Consider the following 21,266-nt stretch of genomic DNA (forward strand, 5'->3'; position numbering starts at 1 on the left):
AAAGTAAAGGTGTTTTTCCGGGAAGATGCCAATCAAATAATCAATACATGCAATAGGATTTGTCTACTTCCTAATAGATGTGCTCTTTGTAAAGTTGATGGGGAATCTAGCTACCTCCTCATGGTCTCTTGTAAGGCTGCTAAAACTGTTTGGGAGTGGGTTTTCTCTCGTTTTGGGTGTTCTTGGTATCCTCCGGAGACTGTCCAAGGTTTGTTTTCTCCTTCTTTTTTCAGTTGGCCTAGGAAGCGAGGGAAGACTATGTGGAGGTGTATTAGGGCAGCGGTATGCTGGTCATTGTGGGAAGAAAGAAACTCACGCATTTTTTCCGACAAGGAAAGAACATTGCAAGAGGACACTTTGTCCATTTTAGTCCCCTCCCCCCTCGGGCTTTATAAAGCTGAATTTTGATGGCAGCAGTGTAAGGAATCCAGGGCCCTCTAGGATTGGAGGAGTCTTCAGGAATGAGGAAGGGATTGTTATTGCTTTATTCTCTGGCCCTATTGGAGAAGGTGACTCTCTTAGGGCTGAGATCCTTGTAGCGCTTGAAGGAATTCGAAGAGCAAAGGAATTAAATATCAGCCGTTTGATCCTGGAAGGTGATTCGAAGGTGGTGGTTAGATGGTTGAAGACAGAGGACAGTGGTTTGTGGAACTTTAACAATGAAAAAAAACAGTTCTTATGGCTGGGTAGGGACATTGAGATTCAATACAGCTGGGTGAAGAGGAGTGCCAACTCATTTGCGGATGGGTTGGCCAGGCAAGGAGTGAATAGGGAGTCTGTTTTTTGGGCTAGTTTTTAATCTTTTCTCTTTGCATTCCCTTTGTTTTCTGTTTTTGGGGAGCTAAGATATTTTATCTCCCCTTTTGTATCCATATTCCCTCTTTTCTTTTAATTTAATGAAGCTGGTGTTATTGATAAAAAAAAAAAAAATACATGCAATAGGCTTCAAAGATAAAGGAAAAATGGTGTCCTTCCCCGAATATGTCTGTTCTTTGTTTTAAGAATGATGAAAGTAGACATCATTTGCTGCTTGCATGTTCTTTTTCCTCTCAAATTTAGAACCACTTCCTATCTCAATTTGGGATAGTTTGGGGACCCCTTGCATCCATACTAGACCTGTTTTCTTGTTTCCTTTTCAGCAAACAGTCAAGAAGAATGCAGGTGCTGTGGAAATGCAAGTGAGATGCTATACTCTGAAGTGTATGGGGTGAAAGAAATGCTAGAAGTTTTTGAAGAGATATACACAGAGATACAGCAGCTAATAGAATCTATAAAGATAATAGCACACTGGGCGGAAAGCTCAAAAGAGTTCAAAGGGTTTATATAAATGATTGGTGAGAAGATGGCAGTTTTTGGTGAGTGATAGCAGAAGAAGACAGATTAAAAGGGAAGTATGGAAGCCTTCTGAAGTCGGAAAACTAAAATTATGCAGCTTGGGCAACCAAGGTGCTTGGGCATTGGAGGGATAGTGAGAGATGATGAGGGAAGAATCAATCTCAAGTCCTCCGGTTTGGTGAGGTATGATAATTCACAGAGGGCAGAACTTTTGTCAGTTCTTCAGGGTTTGAAATTGGCTGCAACTTGCAAATTAAACATCATTGGGGAAAAGGACCATCAAGTCGTGTTGTCTCTTGGTTTTGTTCAGGCAAAGATGTACCTTGGAGGCTGAGATACTGTGTTAGAGAAATACTCTCATGGGAATCAGTTGAGGATGGGGCTGATCAACTTGCCAAGGATGGGGCTTTAAAAGAAAGCTTAGAGGGATTTTTTGGGTTTGGGAACTGAATTGTAAATGACTATTTCCTTGATTATTTTGTTTGGTCAGCTATTTGCTGTTTGTGTCTTATCCTTGCTGTTTTTGCAAGGTTTTGGATTCAGAATCAATGAGTATTTGTTATTTATCAACATAAAAAAAACGGATGGAATTATTGCTGCTCTTATTTCCAAAAAACATCAAATCCTAGATGGGGTACGAAGGACATGTTTGGGAGTACTTCTCCAATGAGCTTCTTTCCAAAAGCCAATAAAAAAACATTTCATGAAAAAGCTCAAAACGAGATTTTTGCATCAAAAAAAGCTTGTTTGAAAAGGCAAGAAAAAATCTCCATTTAGCTTTTCATGCTTGCAAGAAGCTATTTTGAAGAAAAAAGATGGTGACCATCCAAAAACTAAAAAAGTTCTTTTTCAAAAACCCCATTTCAGAAAGTAGCTTTTCAAAAGCCCGTTTAAGCCAAAAAGCACTCCCAAGTGAATGCATCAACTCAAGAATAATAGAAGGATGCCAAGGGATATTTTGCAAGGTTGATATTGAGAAGATATACGACCATGTTGAATTGGGATTCTTTGAGGAGATTTTGAAGGCAATGGATTTCAATGAAAAGTGGAGTCCAAAATTTCATGCATCTCAACAGTCTCTTTTTCGGTGCTGATTAAAAGAAACCCTCCAAGTACCAAGTTTTTTAATGCCTCAAGAGGCTTGTGTTAGGGTTACCCTCCATCACCATCATCATCTAAGCCTTGTCCCAACTATATGGGATTGGCCATATGAAATTATAAATCCTGTTTCACCATCTGTTCTGTTCAATGCCATATTCATTGTTAAATTATGAACACATAAATCATTTCTCACTAACTTAACCAATGTCCATTATAGTCTGCCAATAGCACTTATAGGCCCCACAACTTGCAACAGATCACTTCTTACAGGTATTGTAGATGGCCTTCTATCAATTGGAGCCATTCCTAGATTCCTTCAAATGGCTTCATTTCCAACCCTATCCCTTCTAGTTTTTCCACTTATCCATCTCATCATACACATTTTTTCCACACTCACTTTTTGGACATGTTGTTTCTTGACTTCCCAACACTTTGTTCCATACAACATTGCTGCCCTTAAAACTGTTTCATAGATGGTGACCCTCTATAACCCCTTTTATTTGTTTTAGTGGTTGGTGTATTTGTAGGTTGATTTCAAGGGGTGAGGATGATGCTCTCACCTAAGGATTTAAAGCTAGTACGGAAGATCTGGTCATTGTACATCTTCAATATGCCAATAACTCTTGAATTATTTTAAGGCTTCAATTGAGCAAGTGCTGAATTTAAGAGCAATCTTAAAAGGATTTGAATTAATATTAGGATTGAAGGTTAGCTTGCAAGGCTAGGCAACAGGGGGGCACCTTGTCGCCTAGTCGCCTAGGCAATGTATTTCTTTTTTTTTTATGTAGAAAACATAGATCCTAGGATGGTTCCCTAGGTACCATAACCATATTTCCTTAATAACTATTCATAATTTTCATAAAAAAAAGTATAGAGTTCATGTTAAAGTATAGAAAATCAACATATTAATGAGAAGAAAAAGAAGAAAGAATATAAAACTCAAAAAATATAGGGGCTGAACCCTTATTTTCATTATAGGAAAAGAAGAAAAGAAAAATATAGTAGAAAATGTGTTGATTAGACAAAATTTTAAGTTCTTCCTTACTTATTGATTCAGGTTTTGAAGTCTTTCAGGGTTCAATACAGCATTTAGCAATGTTTGTATTGATTAAACCCTAACAAATAAGAAAATAATAAAAAGAAATTAGTATATAAACACACAAAATAAATATTTTAGTTTAATAGCGCCTATTTTATAATTATATGTCAAAAAATAAAGAATAAAAAAGTATTTTATAATATGTAGTACAAAACTGCTTGGAGATTAGGTGAGGCAAGCCTCAAAGGGCGCCTTGTCGCCTAAGCGCCCGCCTAGGCATCGTCTTGACAACTATGGTGTTATGATTGGAGTAGGAGATTTTGATTTTACATTTTTGGAAAATTGTGCAGCAAAAGTGGAGTGTAAGGTTGAGAACTTTTCTTTTATTTTCCTTTTTGGAAAATTGTGCAGCATCAGCTAAGTCTACATAGCAACCGATAATTGGCAAGCTCAAGAACAGATGAAAGGAGGTATCTCCTGTTGGGAGGTAGAATTATCCTTATTAAGAGTGCCTTGACTAGTCTACCTATTTATTATTTGTCCACTTTCAAGGTTTCTGCAGCTGTGTCAGATAAGAGATCTAAGGATATTTTTTACAGGATGGAGGGGAGAGAAAATTTTTTCATTTGCTAAAATGGGATAGGGTATGCTGTCAAAAAAGGAGTTGGTCATTGGAAGGGTCAGAGTGACAAATAATGCATTAATGGAGAAGTGATCATGGAGGTTTGGATCAGAAAGAGAGGCATTATGAAAGATGATAATATTAAGCAAGCAAGGGGTGGTTCCCTTTGAATAGGATACAAGAAATGGTATTTCAGCATCCTATGGTAGAAGGCCATTGTGAAGTTTCATCAGGTATTTGTAGATTACAGAAAATATAAAGTGGGAGAGGGGTGAGGCTTTGGGAAGAATGATATGGAGTGTGGAAGTTATGTGGTTTGTTTCCAAGGTTGTATTGGCTAGGGGTAAAGAAAACATTCTGTCAAAGAGTAGAAAGCCTTATGTACTGATTTCGGCCAAGCTTCTTGTGAAAGGAAGAGGAGAAAGTTGGGGGTTTCAGCAATAGACAGAGGAAAGGGAAGAAAAGGAGAAGAAGGTCGACTAGGATAGTGATACATAACCCTAGCCGCCAGCCCCTCATTCTATTTATAATTAACTTAAATATGGGATATTACAAAGATGCCCCTAGTAGGGCGGCAACTCAACTAAGTGCTTACAATTCTTTTAAAAATAAAAGACTAATGGGCCCAAGGCCCAACAACTTCTTAATTTAAAAGAAAACAAACTAAACATAAATCGGCCCAACATAAATCAGCCCACTCAACACAGAATGAAAGAATGTTTGAAGTGAGGGGTGGAAAAGTGATAGAGTCCAACTTCTAGGCATCCATTGTTGAAAGCAAGATAGAGGAGTGTGTACATCTGTTTAGAACACTAGAAAAGGTTGACGACTTGAAGTATCACCTTATCATCTGAATGCTAGATGGTGGAAAGACTGCTCAAATGGAAAGTTTATAATCAAATCATTTTATGAGGTTCTAATCAGAAATCAATTTGATCCTTTTGAGGTTAGAGGCATCTAGGAAAATCCAATTCCTCCTAGAGTTGAAGTGTTTGCTTGACATCTTTCTCTTGATAGTATCCTTACTTTCGACCATTTGATAGGCTATTAGGCTGGGGCTATTGTCTGGTAAACCAGTGCTGCATCTTTTCAACCAATGATAGGTAACTGTTTTAGTGTGGAGATTTTATGATAGGTAACTGTTTTTGTGTGGAGATTTTATGATAGGTAACTTTTTTTGTGTGGAGACATGAGCCAGACATTCCAAGTGAGGTATTCTTGAAATAGCCAAATTGCATTGGAAACAAAAATTAAAAGTTTTTTGGTCCTCAATTCCTTTTGTGATCTGTTGGGGAATTTGGAAAGAAAGTGTTAGAATAGCATATTTTATACTTTTTATGTTCTGTAAGTGCCGCAAGGGCATGAGTCTTTTTCTCCTTTTTTAAGTGTCGCCCTATGTATAATAAAGAATTCTGGTGCTACCAGAACTGATTTACTCTCCCAACTTCTTCTCTTCTCCCTTCTCTCCTCTCTCTCTTCTCTTCTTCTTCCATATTTCTTCTATTTTTTCCTGTTAATGTGGCATCAGAGCAGTTCTACTGAGCTTGAGAGCAGATCGAACAAGGTTTTCTCCTTCACCTTGCTGTCTTCTCCAGCTGAGATCAAAAAAATAAACCTATGACTGATACAGAAGTCATTTTACTTTTCCTCCCTTTCTCTTGGTCGTGTACCAGGAAAATACCTATGAATTAAGGTGGCTGAATGCTGTAAACAAATAATTGTGAGTTTCAAACCTTTTTCTGTGGATTGTGTGATCCTTGTACCTGAGAATGAAACTTCTGTAGGTCACAAATTACCTGTTTTTGCTCTCTTTTGGTATGACAACAATGTTTGTGGTCTCTCCTGGAAGTTGGTGTGTTTAAATGGTCTGGAAGAGTGGTGAACTATGACTGTTAAGTTAATTCAGCACTGAAATCAACCTGGAAAATTTTTTTTTGGGAAAATTGGAGCTGGTCTGTGTTCAAATTGTGTCCAGACTGTAGTGTGTGCATGTGGGCTACAGTCCTAATGTGTTTCTAGGACTGTTTTTTGGTGTCAGGAGGGATCCTAGGGTGTGTGTTAAAGTTGAATAGTGAGCTGAATCATGTCCTCTGAAAATTTTGCAACTTCTGGGGTTTCTAGAGGTCAAAACGGAATGAGTGGGGGGCTGGATATAAGTTTCCCTATGGCTGTAATTCTTTTTGGGACTAAATTACCTTGAATGGTCTAGGGGAATTAAGCTCTACATTACTGCTAGGGGGAAAATAGGGTATATTAATGGTAAAGTGAAGGAACCAAAGATTGGAAGTACAGAACATGACAGGTGGGAGCAAGGAACAGTATGGTGATGTTGTGGCTCTTGGTTTCCATGCTGCTACAAGAAAGTCATTTAAGTGGGCTGAAACAGCTTGTGAAATATGGGAACAAGCAAAATCTACCTATTCAGAGCAGAAGCACTATGCAAAGATATACCACCTACTTGTAAGTAGGTGGAGAGAAGTCTCTCAGTGTATTACTCAGATTTGACATCAATGTAGAAGGATCTAGATCATTATCAAAGTGTGAATTGGAAATGTGATGAAGATGCAAATGCCTACAAGTCCCTTGTCTCCCAACAGCGAGCATTTGCTTTTCTTTTGGGACTAAATCCTATGTACGAGTCTATCAGGTTACAAATCTTGGGAAGTGAGGACTTAACTTCAATCCAAGAGGTTTATGCCTAAGTTCTATTTTTTTTTGAAGAATCAAAAAGAAATTTCATTAAATTGAAAAAAGGGAAGTACACCTCAACACCAATGGTTGTCAAGTTGACACACCAGATACACACTAGAAATCAAACTGAAGAAGAGTCTTCATTACAAGGCTGTAAATCAAGGGTACTCCAGAATCTTTCCAACAAATCATCTTTGGATACTTGGTTAAGACTGGAAGTCTAAGCACCCAGTCTAATAAACCCCATTTCCACTACCCGTTTACTTCTTACAAACAAACCGATACCGAGAATGTTCCACTTTCTTCCCAACCTTTTGAACACCCCTGAATTCCAAATAATACAGTTCCTCCTGAAAGTCCTGAAGCTTTCAGCTCCACCTCTCTCCTCCCTCCTCTCCCAAGGTTTCATTCTTCATTTTTAAGTCGTAAATTTCCCAGTTTTGTTTTAGTTTTGTTTCTTGTAACAACACCACTTCTGGTTTGAGATATAAGCAGATTTCTCACTTTCTCCCTTCTTCTTCCTTCCTTCAGACTCCTCATTCCAACTACGAATCGTCATCCCTCTCCCCCTCCCCCTGTCTACCCCCAACTCCCTTCCTTCACTCGTTCTTGTCTAGACCCTCCTCTTCTCCCCCTTCCTCGTCCCACCCCTTGTTTTTTTTTTTTCTAGAATCTTCTTCCTCTTCTCTTTCTCTTCTCTCTTCTTTTTTTCAAATTTCTCAAATTCCATCTTTGCAAAGCCTTCTCCTCCCCATAACACTAAGCCAAGGGATTTCCCTATCTCGACCTCCCTTTCCACCAATTTATTGATATTCACTTCTCCATTTTGTACTAGCTCTGAGATGTTATGGTCATTTTGAAATTTTTGTGCTCTTTCTTCCTCTCTAACCTTGTCCCCTGTTTCTCCAACTTTGTTCCCCTCCCTTTCCTTCTCCTCTTCTAGTCTCTGAAGAAGGCTTGATTGCCTCCTTTTTTCTTTTATATGCCCTGTTTTGCAGCTCTCCTCCTTCCTCCCCCTCTCGCTGCTTTCTTTTTTTCTTTTGTTTTTCCCCTACTCCCTTTTTTATCCTCTCTCCTTCCTCCTGTTCAGTCCTTCCGAAGAGGGGGTGTTCAGCAAAACAACTTGGCTTACCTTTTCAGATCTGGGGGCAGGCTGTAGGATATTAGAACCGGTTCTCTTCACTAATCCTCTCTTGCTTCTTTCGATCTTTTCAGGTTCCGCTTCCTCTGTTGTGTTCTCCTTAAATGTTGGAGTTGGTTTGGCAGGATTCTGCTCCTCCTCTAGCCTGAGAGGCCTCCTTGGTGACCTCGACTCCTCTCCATAACTGCCTAGGATGGCCTCTTTCTTGTTGCTATTAGTTTCTGAGCGCAGTTCAGACTCCCAACTACTCGACTGAGAGAAATGGTCTCCTACGACTTTCTAAGCTTCAACACCACTTCTGCTTCTTTCTGCCCTTGTCGATTTGTCCTCTGTTCATTGTTTCTGAGTTTTATCTTCCACCACCAAACTTGCCAATGTCTTATTGCCTTCCTCACTTTCCTGGGTTCTTATTTTCCTTCCGTTTTTATACATGTTCACTATCCAAATCCATTTTTCCTTCTCTCTTCCTCTTTGTGTGTTCTAGCAATAGAACTATTGGTTTTCAACCGACTAGAGCTCTCCTTCTACGAGAGAAAGTGGCTTTTCCCAAAAACACCCCTCTTTGAACCTGACTTTTGGAGTCTTGACCTTAACTTAAAATTTACTGTTAACCTGTTTAAGCGGTTCCTCTTTTTTTGTTGTGTACTCTTTGCTACCGGCTGGAGCCTGTTCTCCTCTCCCTTCCTTTTTCCCCCTCTTTTAAAACACTTCCTTCTTTTGATCCGGGCCCATCGACCTCCATCTGTCCCCTTTCTCGATCTGCCATTTTATCCCCATCATCCACCTGTAGCCTTTTATTTATGGCAATTTCTAGCTCATCACCTTCTTCCTCTTCTCTTCATCTCTTCGGCTTCCTCTTCTTCTCCAACTTCTCCCTTGTCTTGTCATTCAAGCTTCCTTCTTCCCCCGTCCTCCTCGCTCCTTCCTCAGTCTGAAAAGAGTAGAAGTATGATGAATTGTGCAGAGGGGAAGCCAGTTGCATTGACAGTCAGAGGAGGTACAAGTAGAAATGGAGGAGTTTCTTTTAAGAAGGGTGGTGTCCAGAAGAGGGTGGATGACAAAGACAAACTTTGGTGCACTCATTGTCAAAAGTCCAGGCACACTAGAGACACATATTGGGATCTCCATGGGAAGCCTAAGTGGGCTTAGGAATTAATTAAGAAACCAACATCTTATCAAAGTAAGAAGCTAGCTCAGCAGAATCAGAAGAAATATAACTCCAGCAAATGTGGCCTCTCAAGAGACAGGTCCCATGGTACCTTAGGAACATCCCTCTGGTTCTGATCCCAAGGAAGAGATTATTAACTGTTTTCATGACCATTTAGAGTTATATGGTAGGACACTTCGTTAGGTGGATTTTGGCCCTATCCCTTCTACCTCCTTTGCATCTACATCAGGTTACTCTGCCATTGCCTTCCATGTGTCATCTCATACATCTGAATTCCCCTGAATAATTGACCCTAGAGCTTCAAATCACATGACTGGTAAGTCAAATTTGTTTCAGGCATATAACCTCCTCTCTATGAGAGATAAGGTGAGACTGGCTGATGGTTCATTCTCCACAATAGCCTGTCAAGGAACCATCTCCCCTCCTTTTGGCCTTACCCTCTCTAATGTGTTGCATGTTCCAAAATTGCCTATCAATTTACTTTCCATCAGTAGCTCACTCTTTGAATTGCTCAGTAACCTTCTTTCTTTCTGTTGTGACAGCTGTTTATTTTATTTTACAGTTGTTGGTAAGCATGCTGTCAGCCTGAGATGTTGTCACCAAGTGGCTTTTATTTTCTTCTTATTTGTTTGTTAGTAGGGAGTGGCCAGGGGCATAATTGTATTTTCCTCTTATTCTTTACATTAAGTTAATATAAATGTTAAGCTGGGATCGGCCAGCTATAGTCTTTTGATTCCCAATCGAATCTTCCTCTCTCCCTTCTCTTCTCCTCTCTCTTCTCCTCTCCTCTCTCTTCTCTTCTCTCTCGTTTCTCTCTATCCAGGAAAATTACATGGTATCAGAGCAAGGTTCTGGGCGGTAAAGAATCTCTTTTCTCTCTCTTGATCTCTTGGACGTTTGGAAGACAAAGAAGCCTAATCGGACTGATCAGGCCACTTGCCACTGTTTTCTTTGGGGTCCCCCTTGGTCATAACAACAAGGAAGCCCTGGTAGAAGAAGGGCGATGCTGTAAACACCCTTCTTCTCCTTGTTCAATGCAGTGAGAGTTAGTTTCTGGGTTTGCACCTTCGAACAGGTGCTTGACAGGGGTATGTATTCCTTTTTTCCTCTGTGGCCAATGCAGTGAAGCTTGGTTTTTTAATTTACACCTTCGTACAGGTGTTAGACAGGAGTAAGGGTTTTTTTTAGACAGGAGTATGTGCTGTAGTTGAACTGTGACTGATTTCTGGGCTTTTCTAATGCCCTGAACCTGAACTGAACTGATTTCTGAGCTGTAGTTCAAATGTTCTAATGGCCAAACCATTACTGAACTGATTACTGGTTGCTGTAGTGGAATTAGCCTAATTGCTGGACTGATTACAACAGTGTTTTTTTTTCTCATTCCAGAAGTAGAATTCTTGGGGGTTTAGCATTCTGATTGTGTGGGATCAGGTCTGGTACACTTGTGATTCAGTTTTTTGTAGTGTAGACCTTCTCCCTCAATGGCAAACTATGATCCAGCATCATCTCATCTGGGACTACACCAACCCGTAGCACAGTTGGTATGGGTGGTGAAAACTTGATGTTTCCCATGCCAATTACCCCTCTAAATGGCCTCAACTACCTGGAGTGGGCTAAAAGTGTGAAACTCTATGTAACAGCAAGGGGAAAAGCTGGTTACATAAATGGAAGAGTGAAAGAACCCAAGTGTGAGACAGCTGAACATAATAGGTGGGACCAAGAAAACAGTATGGTGATGTCTTGGCTCCTTGCAGCCATGGAACCCAATGTGAAAAAGAACTTTATGTGGGCAGACAACGCTAGTGGAATTTGGAAACAGGCCAGAACCACCTATTCTGAGCAAAGGCATTATGCCAAGATTTACCAATTGTAAGCTGAATCCTCAACCTGTAAACAAGGGAACCGTAGTTTGTCTGCCTATTATTCAGCCCTTACTTCAGTGTGGAAGGAACTGGATTACTATCAGACTATAGAATGGAAACATGATGATGTTGCTAAGGCCTATAAGAAGCTAGTTTCTCAGCAGCGTGTTTTTGCATTCTTGTTAGGACTCAACCCCACTTACGAACCCTTGAGAGTTCAGATCTTAGGAAGTAAAGAGTTTCCTTCGGTTCAAGAGGTGTATGCTCTTGTTCAATCTGAGGAAAGTAGGCGGAGTGTGATGGTTACAACTGTGGGGGAGCAACAGGTAGCATTGACTGCAATGGGTAATAACAATATGGGCAAGAAAAGTGACTCCAAGAAGGCTGATGATAAAGATAAGTTGTTTTGTACCCACTGTTGTCGCTTGAGACATACTCGTGACACATGTTGGGAGATTCACAGGAAGCCCAAGTGGGCATTGAAGAACCAAGAACAGGGTAAAGTGCAAGGTCAAAAGAAGCCGAATATAACACATAATGCAGCACATGTGGAAACCTAGGATACTCAGTTTATTGGTACTACACGGGAACACTTGATTGGTTCTGACCCTAAGGAAGATATCATGAATTCCTTCAAAGACCACTTGGAGTCATATGGTAGGGCTTTGCGACAGATGGATAGTTCAGTTACTGGTACTCCTACTTCATTTGCGTCTACATCAGGTAATGCGGCCTCTGCATTCCATGTCACCACTACAACATGTGTTGTAGTAGGGAGTGGCCTACTACAGCCTGAGATATTGTCAACAAGTGCCTTTTATTTTCTTCTTATTTGTTTGTTAGTAGGGAGTGGCCAGGGGCATAATTGTATTTTCCTCTTATTCTTCACATTAAGTTAATATAAATGTTAAGCTGGGATCGGCCAGCTATAGTCTTTTGATTCCCAATCGAATCTTCCTCTCTCCCTTCTCTTCTCCTCTCCTCTCTCTTCTCTTCTCTTCTCTCTCGTTTCTCTCTATCCAAGAAAATTACACTTTCTTGTGTGTTTTAAGATTTGACCTCAGGAAGGACGATCGGTAGAGGAAGCATGGCGGATGGTCTCTACGTGTTGGAGAACAAAACCGGTCTTGTGGTTGCAAAGTCTTTGAGTTCGCCTAGTGAGAGCCATGCCTAGGCATAGTCATCTTGGTCATCTTTCCTTTGAGTCATTAAAGCTTATGTTTCTAGAGTTATTTCAAGTCTTTGTCATTAAATGAGTTACAATGTTAGACATGTCAATTGAGTAAACATTGTAGAAGTTTTTTTCCTTTAAGAAATAAAAGATCTGAATTTCCTTTTCACATTGTTTTATTCTAATGTTTGGGGCCCTATTACTCTACCTTCTGAAACTGACTATAAGTATTTCACTACTTTGAATCTTTGATTATGACTACTCTAGATATACTTGGATTTATCCTATGCAATTTAGAGATGAAGTGTCGAAGATTGTGAAAGATTTTCAATGCATGATTTTTACTCAATTCCAAAACTGAAATTCATATTTTCCAGTCAGACAATGCAAAGGAGTATTTTCATGGTAATCTCACAGAGTTCTTTGCTTCGTGTGGATCCCTTCATCAAAGCTCCTATACTAAGGCACCTCAACAAAATGGTGTTGTTGAGAGGAAAAATCATCTTCTTGAAGTTGCTCATGGATTATTACTCCATATGCATGTCCCAAAACGCTTTTACATGGATGTTGTTATGTATGTTGCATATATCATCTTAGTTGCTAGAGTATAAGGCCCAACATCAACTGTTGTTTCTTAAGGCCCCTTTGTCCTCTATTCCAATGTGTCTTTGGATGTCGTTGCTTTGCTCATGACTTGTCCCCTACTCATGGTAAGCTTTATCCTTGTGGTACCCCTTGTATTTTTCTAGGTTACCCTTTGTCTCAAAAGGGCTACCGATGCTATGATCTTGCTTTACGCAAGTACTATGTCTTCATTGATGTGTCCTTTGAGAGTAGGGTTGAGGAGAAACACGCTCAGGTTCAATTACCTCCTCTTCTATATCCTCCTCCATTCCATGTCTTTCTCCATCACCAAAAGAGCTAGCAGAGTTTAAGAGCCATGGAATCTGAAACTATGCTGCCAACATCATCAAGCTCTCCAAAGGCAAATCTTCATCAGCCAAGTACACTTGTTCCTATCGATATACTTGATCCTCTTGATATTGATCTTCCTGTTATTGATCTTGATGTTCTTATTGCTAAGAGAAAGGGTGTTAGATCTTGTACTACTAATCATCCTATTTCTCACTTTGTGTCTTATGATCATATTTCACCTTCATATCGTGCTTTTCTCTCCTTCATTGACAGCATTTCTATCCCTAAGAATGTGGCAGAAGCCTTATCCATACCTGAATGGACAGATGCAATGAAGGAAGAAATTAATGCCTTGCACAAGAATGGCACTTGGGAGTTGGTTGATCTTCCTGAAGGGAAAGAACCACTGGGATGCAAGTGGGTGTTCACAGTGAAGTATAGGGTTGATGGTATGATAGAAAGGTACAAAGCCAGATTGGTGGCAAAAGGGTTTACATAGGTGTATGGAGTAGACTATGCAGAAACCTTTGCTCCAATAGCCAAGATGAACTCTATCAGAATCCTCCTTTCACCGGCAGCTAATCTTGACTAAGAACTTCACCAATTGGACATAAAAAAAATGCATTCTTGAATGGTGACCTAGAGGAGGCGTACATGACTCAACCTCTGGGTTTTTGTTGCAAAGGTAGTGAGCAAAAGGTGTGTAGGTTAAAAAAATCATTATATGGGTTGAAACAGTCACCTTGGGCCTAGTTTAGTAAGTTTCACTTGGTTGTACAACAGGTGGGATTTAAATAATGTCAGTTAGATCATACTTTGTGAAGAAAGGTGAAGGAAAAATTGCAACTCTAATAGTGTATGTTGATGACATAGTGGTCACAAGAAATTGGAAGACTAAAATACAAAAGTTGAAGAAATTCTTAGCCACTCAATTTGAGGTGAAAGATCTAGACCCCTTTCGTTATTTCCTTGGGATTGAAGTTGCCCGCTCTCAAAAGGGCATCTTTATTTCTTAAAGGAAATACGTCTTAGATCTATTAGAGGACACAGGCAAGTTGGAAGTGAAGCCAACTGATTCACCCATTGACCCTAATCATCAATTGGGTGACAATCAGAGGGGCTATGAAATATGTGAAGAAGTGCCAAAAACTTGTAGGGAGACTAAAGGAAATACGTCTTAGATCTATTAGAGAACACAGGCAAGTTGGAAGTGAAGCCAACTGATTCACCCATTGACCCTAATCATCAATTGGGTGACAATCAGGGGGGCTATGAAATATGTGAAGAAGTGCCAAAGACTTGTAGGGAGACTCTTATATCTGTCTATGACTAGACCTGGCATTGCTTATGTTGTGGGTGTCCTTAGTTAGTTCATGCATAATCCCAAGACTTCCCACTTTGAAGCTGCAAAAAGGATCCTTAGATACCTCAAGAAGTTCCCAAGGGCTAGTTTGTTATTCTAGAAACATGGGCATTTGAAAGTTGAAGTGTATACAAATGTTAACTGGGCAAAGGTAGTTGATGACAGAAAGCCTACAAGTGGATATTATACTTTTGTGGGACGAAACTTAGTCACCAAGAGAAGTAAAAAACAAAGTGTGGTGGCTAGGTCCAATGCTGAAGCAGAATACAGAGCTATGTCTCATGGAATTGCTGAAATCATGTGGATAAAGAACCTATTAGGTGAATTGGGATTTACAGTTAACAACCCTATGTCACTCTATTGTGACAACAAAGTTGCTACCAACATTGCTGCCAACCCAGTCCTCCTTGATAAAACAAAACATATTGAAGAGGACAAGCATTTTATTGGGAAAATTTGTGAGTTGAGAAGTATGCACTCCTTATGTTAGCTCAGAAAAACAACTTGTAAATATTTTCACCAAGGGTCTTCATCACTTGCAGCACAATGATTTGTGTGACAAGTTGGGCATGATTGACATTTATGTCCCAACTTGAGGGGGAGTGTTAGAATAACTAATATTTCATACTGTTTTATGTTATGTAAGTGGCACAAGGGCATAAGAGTCTTTTTCTCCTTTTTTAAGTGCCACCCTATATATAATAAAGAATTTCGGCACCACAAAAAATGATTCACTCTCCCAACTTCTTCTCTTCTCTTCTCCCTTCCCTCTTCTCTCTCTCTCTCCTCTTCTTCTTCCATATTTCTTATATTTTTTCCTGATAATAGAAAGAAATGGAAGATTTTTTTAAGACAAAAGTAGAGACACTAGAGGATTTGTGGTTGATATTGTTTTGTTGATTATGGACCGGTTACTTGTGCATCCTAATTTTAGAGAAATGTCTAGAGCTTCTTTGGTTCATATTTACGGTCATCACTTGATCTAGGTGATGTAGTATCACTGTAATATTGTAAATTAGTTTTGTTCTGTAAATTTGTGCTGCTTTATCGTCTGACTAAGTTAAGTCTTGGCTGAGATCAGGATGTAATCTCTGTTTATTTATTTTAACAAAATCTTATTTTTCCTTGCTATCAAAAAATAAAATAAAAACCTTGACGCTATTGTCAATGGTATGTTCTGTTACATTACCTCTTTGGAAGGCACTATTACTTTGAGCAGATATCATAGTTGAAGTCATTCACTTGTCTAGAGTCAAACTCAAGGTCTGCTACACCAGGAGTTGCTGCTGCAACCACTTGGGTTTATTGTAAAGGAACCCAAAAAGGATGTATAGCTATTATTCAATTGTGCTTGTATGAGACCAGGCCCCTGTTGCTTTGGTTAGGACTAAGGTTGATATGAGTTTTCATGTGTATGTATACATGTGTTATGTTTGTGACAGCATGGTAAAGCATCACCTAGATTGAAGCACATAGCCAATAACCCCTTACTGGAGGCATTAGGGTTTAGATGGTGAATGGCCACTGGGCAATCATCCATATCAAAATAAATTGTAAGAAACTTTGATTTAAACATAATATCTGTCATACTCATAATAAAATAGTAAATAATACTTTTATATGTAAATTTATTTAATCATATTTAGTTATTACTGAATATACTTAAAGGAGCTATTTTATCCTTTAGTTAAAGGTGTTCCATAGTCTAGCACTCTAGCTAAATTGAATTTACCTTATACTTTCACAAAAGGATAGTGTTCAAAGGTAAAGGTGTTTCACAGTTTAGATTGATGGACAAGAGTCAGATGGAGAAGCAGAAATAAAGATAAAAATAGAGATATGAAATTTGAAAAAAAAATGTACTAAAAAGTATTCATACTTGTTTTTACTATATGCACACACATGCATGACCATAATTCAGTAGATCAATGTCTGTTTCAACTGAACTTAAAAAGCAATACTCCAACTACATGGAGTTGGCTACACAAATCCTGTTTCATTGTTCCACTCTATCAAGGGTCATATCCCCTGTCAAATTATGAATCCTCATATTTTGTTACCACTGCAATCCATGTCATTTTCAGCCTTCCCCTAGGCCTGCTAGAACCATCAATTGGCATCAATTCACTCATTATTGCAGTAGGTGGATTTCTATGCACATTCTCAAATCATCTTACTATCCTCACTTTATCACTCATTAAACGTCTTGTAGATTTCCACTGATGCACCATTTAAAATTATATCCATTCTAGACTTCTTTTATTGTTATTATACCCATTCTAAACCTTTTCACTCATCCATAAATCCTCATCTCCAGCATGAATGAGTTGCTTCTTAATTATACATTGTTCCAATATAACATAGCTGCTCTTATAGCCGAATCCGGATCTGCTGGTCACAACACATTGCTAGCCATGCTATCCAGCTGCGCGTCAGGAATGAAATAGATGTACTTCATTCTTGGCCATCTAGTCAACAACTTCTCTTAAAAGCCAATTGCCAATAAGCTACATCACTGTGCTCTTAAAAGTCAACAACTTATCTTTTCTTTTCTTTTCTTTTTCTCTTTTTTTTTGAGAAAGGGCAAGGTGTATAATTAGGGGAAAAGAATGTATGACAAAAATGGTACAAAAAGTATGCTAAATACATGTTATAGTACCATTATGTTCGCCAAGCCCCACCCCCAACAGAAAAAAGCACACAACATTGTGAACAGCATGGGAAGCATTTGTATAAAAAAAGAGGTTGATGCCATCTAATTTACAGTATATACCACAAAGAGTAAAAGCTGTACCTTTTGAACTCGAGCTGTCAACCTTGTCATTGCACTCTTCAGTTTACGAACACGATCCAAATTACGGCTACTAATCTGCATGTTATGATATTGTATATCAAACAACTTAAACAGTAAAGAGAAGTATGGCTAGCAAAACATAACAAGTGATTAGGGCTGTTCGCAGGTCGGTTTGGTTTGGTTGCACTTGATTTTGTCAACTGAAACAAAAAAGTCGGGTTGAATTTGAGGCGAACCAAAACCGACCAATAAAGAGAGAAAATCGATTTTAAATTTCATTTTATTTAACATCGGTTTTAGTTAAACCGAACCGAAATTAATGCTCGTAGCCTAAAAAGGTCGATGGGTCCAACCTGTACCTATATGCTCCCTACATTTCTGACCAGTTGCAGTTGGCTAGTTGAGTGTTAGCCAGTCCCTATATAGGTCCAACCTGTACCTATAGCTGTCTCTTTGGTTTTCACTCCTATGAAGACTCAACTTTTTACTTTTTTTGTCGGTCCCTATATTTAGTTTTTGTCAGTTAGATTATAGATGGAGATGATTAGAAAGTAGTGGTTGTCAATCAAAAGTAAAAGAGATGAAAAATATATAAGATATATGAATTACAAAAGGCAAATATGTGTATGTATTCTTGGGTCGGTTTCACATTGGGTTACAAAAAGCATAACCGCAACTGAATGCCATTTTTTAAACCAAGACCGACCGAACCATTTTAGAAACCGACCATCTCGAGTTGAGTCGGTCCGCTTTGGTCAGTTTACAACATCTTCTGAACAGCCCTACAAGTGATAGAGGAAAACATAATACAGTTTGAAATGAAGAAATTAAACCTCAACGTGAGATACCACATCTAACAAATACAAGCAATTGAAATAGTGCTCCTAAGCTAAAAAGAATGAAGATAGACACAATTGTCACCATGTTCTAACTCTAAGTACCAATTCCTAACAAAACGTAACCTAGTAATGCTGAAATACAAGTTTAAAACTGCAGGAGAAAAACCAAAGTACCAAATCCAAGTGTAGAATCTTTTTCTAAGCAAGAAAGAGAGAAAAGAGAACAGGAGGGCCCTCAGAAACTTGGCCTGCAGACTTATAGACCATCATGATCTGCAGACCTATAGATTATCATGGTTGTCATCATTTCAGCTTCCATTTTATGTAGAACATAGCCGAGAAGAAGCCCCCTAAGATAACAAGAAGAAAAAACATTTACGAGATCAACAGCATAGTGTGTTTCTTCATCTTCCATCTATTTGGTAGATTCTAAAATGACAAGGGAGCTAGTCAATCTTTGAATCCACAAAATAATAGATTCTGTCCGGTATTTTCAATTCTGCCCCCCAACCCAAAAACAGCTTTACATAAAGAGGCCAAGGGAACAATTTCTTTGTCAAGCAAGACAAATGGAAACCTACTAGTATCTGGCACTAAGTCTCTAACAGGAATTCCATGATATGGGTTGGAAATCCTCCAAACTGAATTTATAAACCAGTACATGCAAAAGCCTCTATGGCATCACATCATCTAAAAAAATCCATAGCATCAGCCAACCACCTTTATTAACAGGAAACTATGGACATTATAAGCTTACAAGCTACCAGATTACCAGAGGAGATTTGGGTAAGCATCAGAAATTAACAAGTCACTTACCTTGGAGGTCAATTCATCTAAAGCTGGGTAAGCATCAGTCTCCAGTTCTGTTGTGCGTGCACCAAGGAAACTACAAATAGCTTCAAGTGCTACTTCTAGGGCTCGAAACTCAAATGGAGACTCTACAATGCATGATTCTACACCGTTAAGAAATCAAACAATAATAGAACTTAACACTAAAAGAGAAGGAGAGGGAAACTGCAAAGAACTGTTCAAAAACTTAGACCAAAAAGGGAAGGCAACATCCTGACAAGAAGATGAGACCTCGTCTAACAAATAATTAATCAATAGGCATTCCGAATTTGGGTCGTTCTGAATCAATTCTTTTAACTTCAAACAATTACAAACATTAAGTTGCAAAAGAGAACTAAAACCTTATTGGAAACAGAAAGAGGCATCATTTACTATAACATACCGTCTTCTTCACTCACTTCAACATCATTGTGCCCACTCCGGTTTTCTCTCCCATCTCCTTGGATATTGCAGGCATTTACAGGGGGTAATCGCCTTTTAAGTTCTTCAACAATAGGAATAACATTATCATCATGAGGATCTCTAAGCAATACCTATCGCAAGAGACAAAACAAATAGTGAAATCCTATTGAGAAGATTGCTTTTCTCTTTTACTTTACACTTTATCCAAACAAGCTTGACAGTCAGCATTGAAGTTACTTAGAGCTTATGGAGATTTTTCAAACAGGAAGTTTATCAATCAAGAACGCTAAATGAATAAGTGACAGCTGAAGTAAGCCGCTGAAGTTGCTAAGTTAAGTTTACTTCTAAGAATTCAGACCACCAAAATACTGATATTACAAAAAAACATGAATTAGCAACTAAACACAATGCTGGAGAAGAGAAAGAACAAAGAAGTATGAAAAGCTCACCTCTTCTGCAGTGATTATAGCTTTAATATGCTGAATACAAAATGCCAAGACAAAACAGCCAAAGAGTAAAACTAAATTAGCAAAAAAGTTAGTGACTGAACAGTATAAAAGACACCAAAGAAAGAACCCAAGAAAAGTGAAGTTCAACCTCTAAATTGAGAACAATTGCCTTTTCTCGACCCAATATCGTCGAAGGATACGACAATAGAGGATCGAGGATCCGGAGATCTCTAGCATGAATCTGAACTCGGTGCATGATAGCATACTTGTCGACATCCAAGATCGTCCCTTCACCGGTACAATCCAACAAAATCCAGCTCCTCGAGACGGCTGTTTTCTTCTTCAGAGACGCTTGAGGATCCGCAGGGACGATGTATCCGTCTCGAGCCATCACTAACCATCCCAAATTACATCCCAGGAACAGAAACCCTAGTTGAATTTCGCACGAAAGTCCCAGAACCGGCAAAAGCTATCAAGCTTTCCCCGGGTCTTTTTTTTCGAAAGGCAGGATTCACACAATCAATGGAGAATCCGATACCATATGGCAAACATTGGTTCTAACAATATAGTTCAGTTCTGGCGATAAAGAAGTGTAAATTAGGGCTTCAGTTTGGAGAAAGAAACCTAGAAATCACCATGAACGGAAGCTCTGTGTGAGGTCGTTACATGGCTAGTGGGCGCGCGGGAGGTAACGCCCCTGTAGCATGTAAATAAATAAACGGTCAGAATGAGAAGTTTAAAATTGTGTTCCTTTTAACCTGTGAAAACTGTACTGGGTACAGTGTCTTCTGGCCAGTTCCCATCAATGCTCCCTGTCCCAGCTCACACAATGCACATGTCTAAACACTGAAGACTAGAAAGTGTTAAGATGTGCTCGATCGCATTCTAACATAAATAAGGTCGACTTCCATTGCTTTCTTTCGGATTCGGGAAGAATGTGACACAGGGCTGTCAACGGGTCGGGTCTGGATCGGAACAAACTGGAACCGGAACCGATCCAACATGAAACGTTAGGACCCCGACCCGGACCCGATGTTGTTTGTAATTTTTGGACTCAACCAAATCGATCGGTTCTTGGGGCAATCAGGTATGACCCGACAGAATTGTAATAAATATTTATGTTTAATGTATATTAAATATTATATATACATATATTATACATTATATGTATATATATTATTTAATATTATATATATATATATTGGGTCTTGTCTGAATCGGTTCAGGACTAGGTGGAATCAGTTTTGAACCAATAGTAATTGGGACCCTATATTAGGACTTGAAACCAACCCGCCGATTCCAATTCCCGGAACCAGAACCAACCCAATTGATTCGGGTTTATTGGATTGGACCCGACCATTGACAGCCCTAGACACATTTACCTCACAATTGGCCATTGGCCAATGGAAACATAATTTTAAGAGATGTATTAGGACATACTTTAGATATATGAATGAAAAATTAAGATATGCATAAATATGTTAAGAAACTCAAATAAATCCTAAAAAATATATTAATAACAATA

At 39.0% G+C, this 21,266-nt stretch overlaps 1 protein-coding gene across 3 annotated transcripts in view; it reads right to left on the reverse strand.

The window, feature by feature from the left end:
• The window catches only part of LOC104609549 (magnesium transporter MRS2-I-like), a 37,527-nt gene extending 16,921 nt beyond the window's left edge, over positions 1-20,606 (reverse strand). For 2 of the 3 annotated variants that reach the window (XM_088900699.1, XM_088900700.1), the window contains exons 1-5: positions 19,890-20,600; positions 19,742-19,771; positions 19,273-19,423; positions 18,858-18,979; positions 17,203-17,277 (exon numbers count right to left, since the gene is read on the reverse strand). In XM_088900699.1, the coding sequence (XP_088756825.1) occupies positions 17,203-17,277; positions 18,858-18,979; positions 19,273-19,423; positions 19,742-19,771; positions 19,890-20,132 (621 nt within the window). In that variant the 5' untranslated portion in view covers positions 20,133-20,600. Of the gene's footprint in view, positions 1-17,202; positions 17,278-18,857; positions 18,980-19,272; positions 19,424-19,741; positions 19,772-19,889 lie in introns of all 3 variants that reach the window. The other variant, XM_010275889.3, reaches the window with a different exon arrangement.
• Positions 20,607-21,266: the final 660 nt, after the last annotated feature.

Source organism: Nelumbo nucifera, chromosome 3, assembly GCF_055504915.1.
Source record: "Nelumbo nucifera cultivar China Antique chromosome 3, China Antique-T2T, whole genome shotgun sequence".
In the NCBI taxonomy this organism is placed as follows: Eukaryota; Viridiplantae; Streptophyta; class Magnoliopsida; order Proteales; family Nelumbonaceae; genus Nelumbo; species Nelumbo nucifera.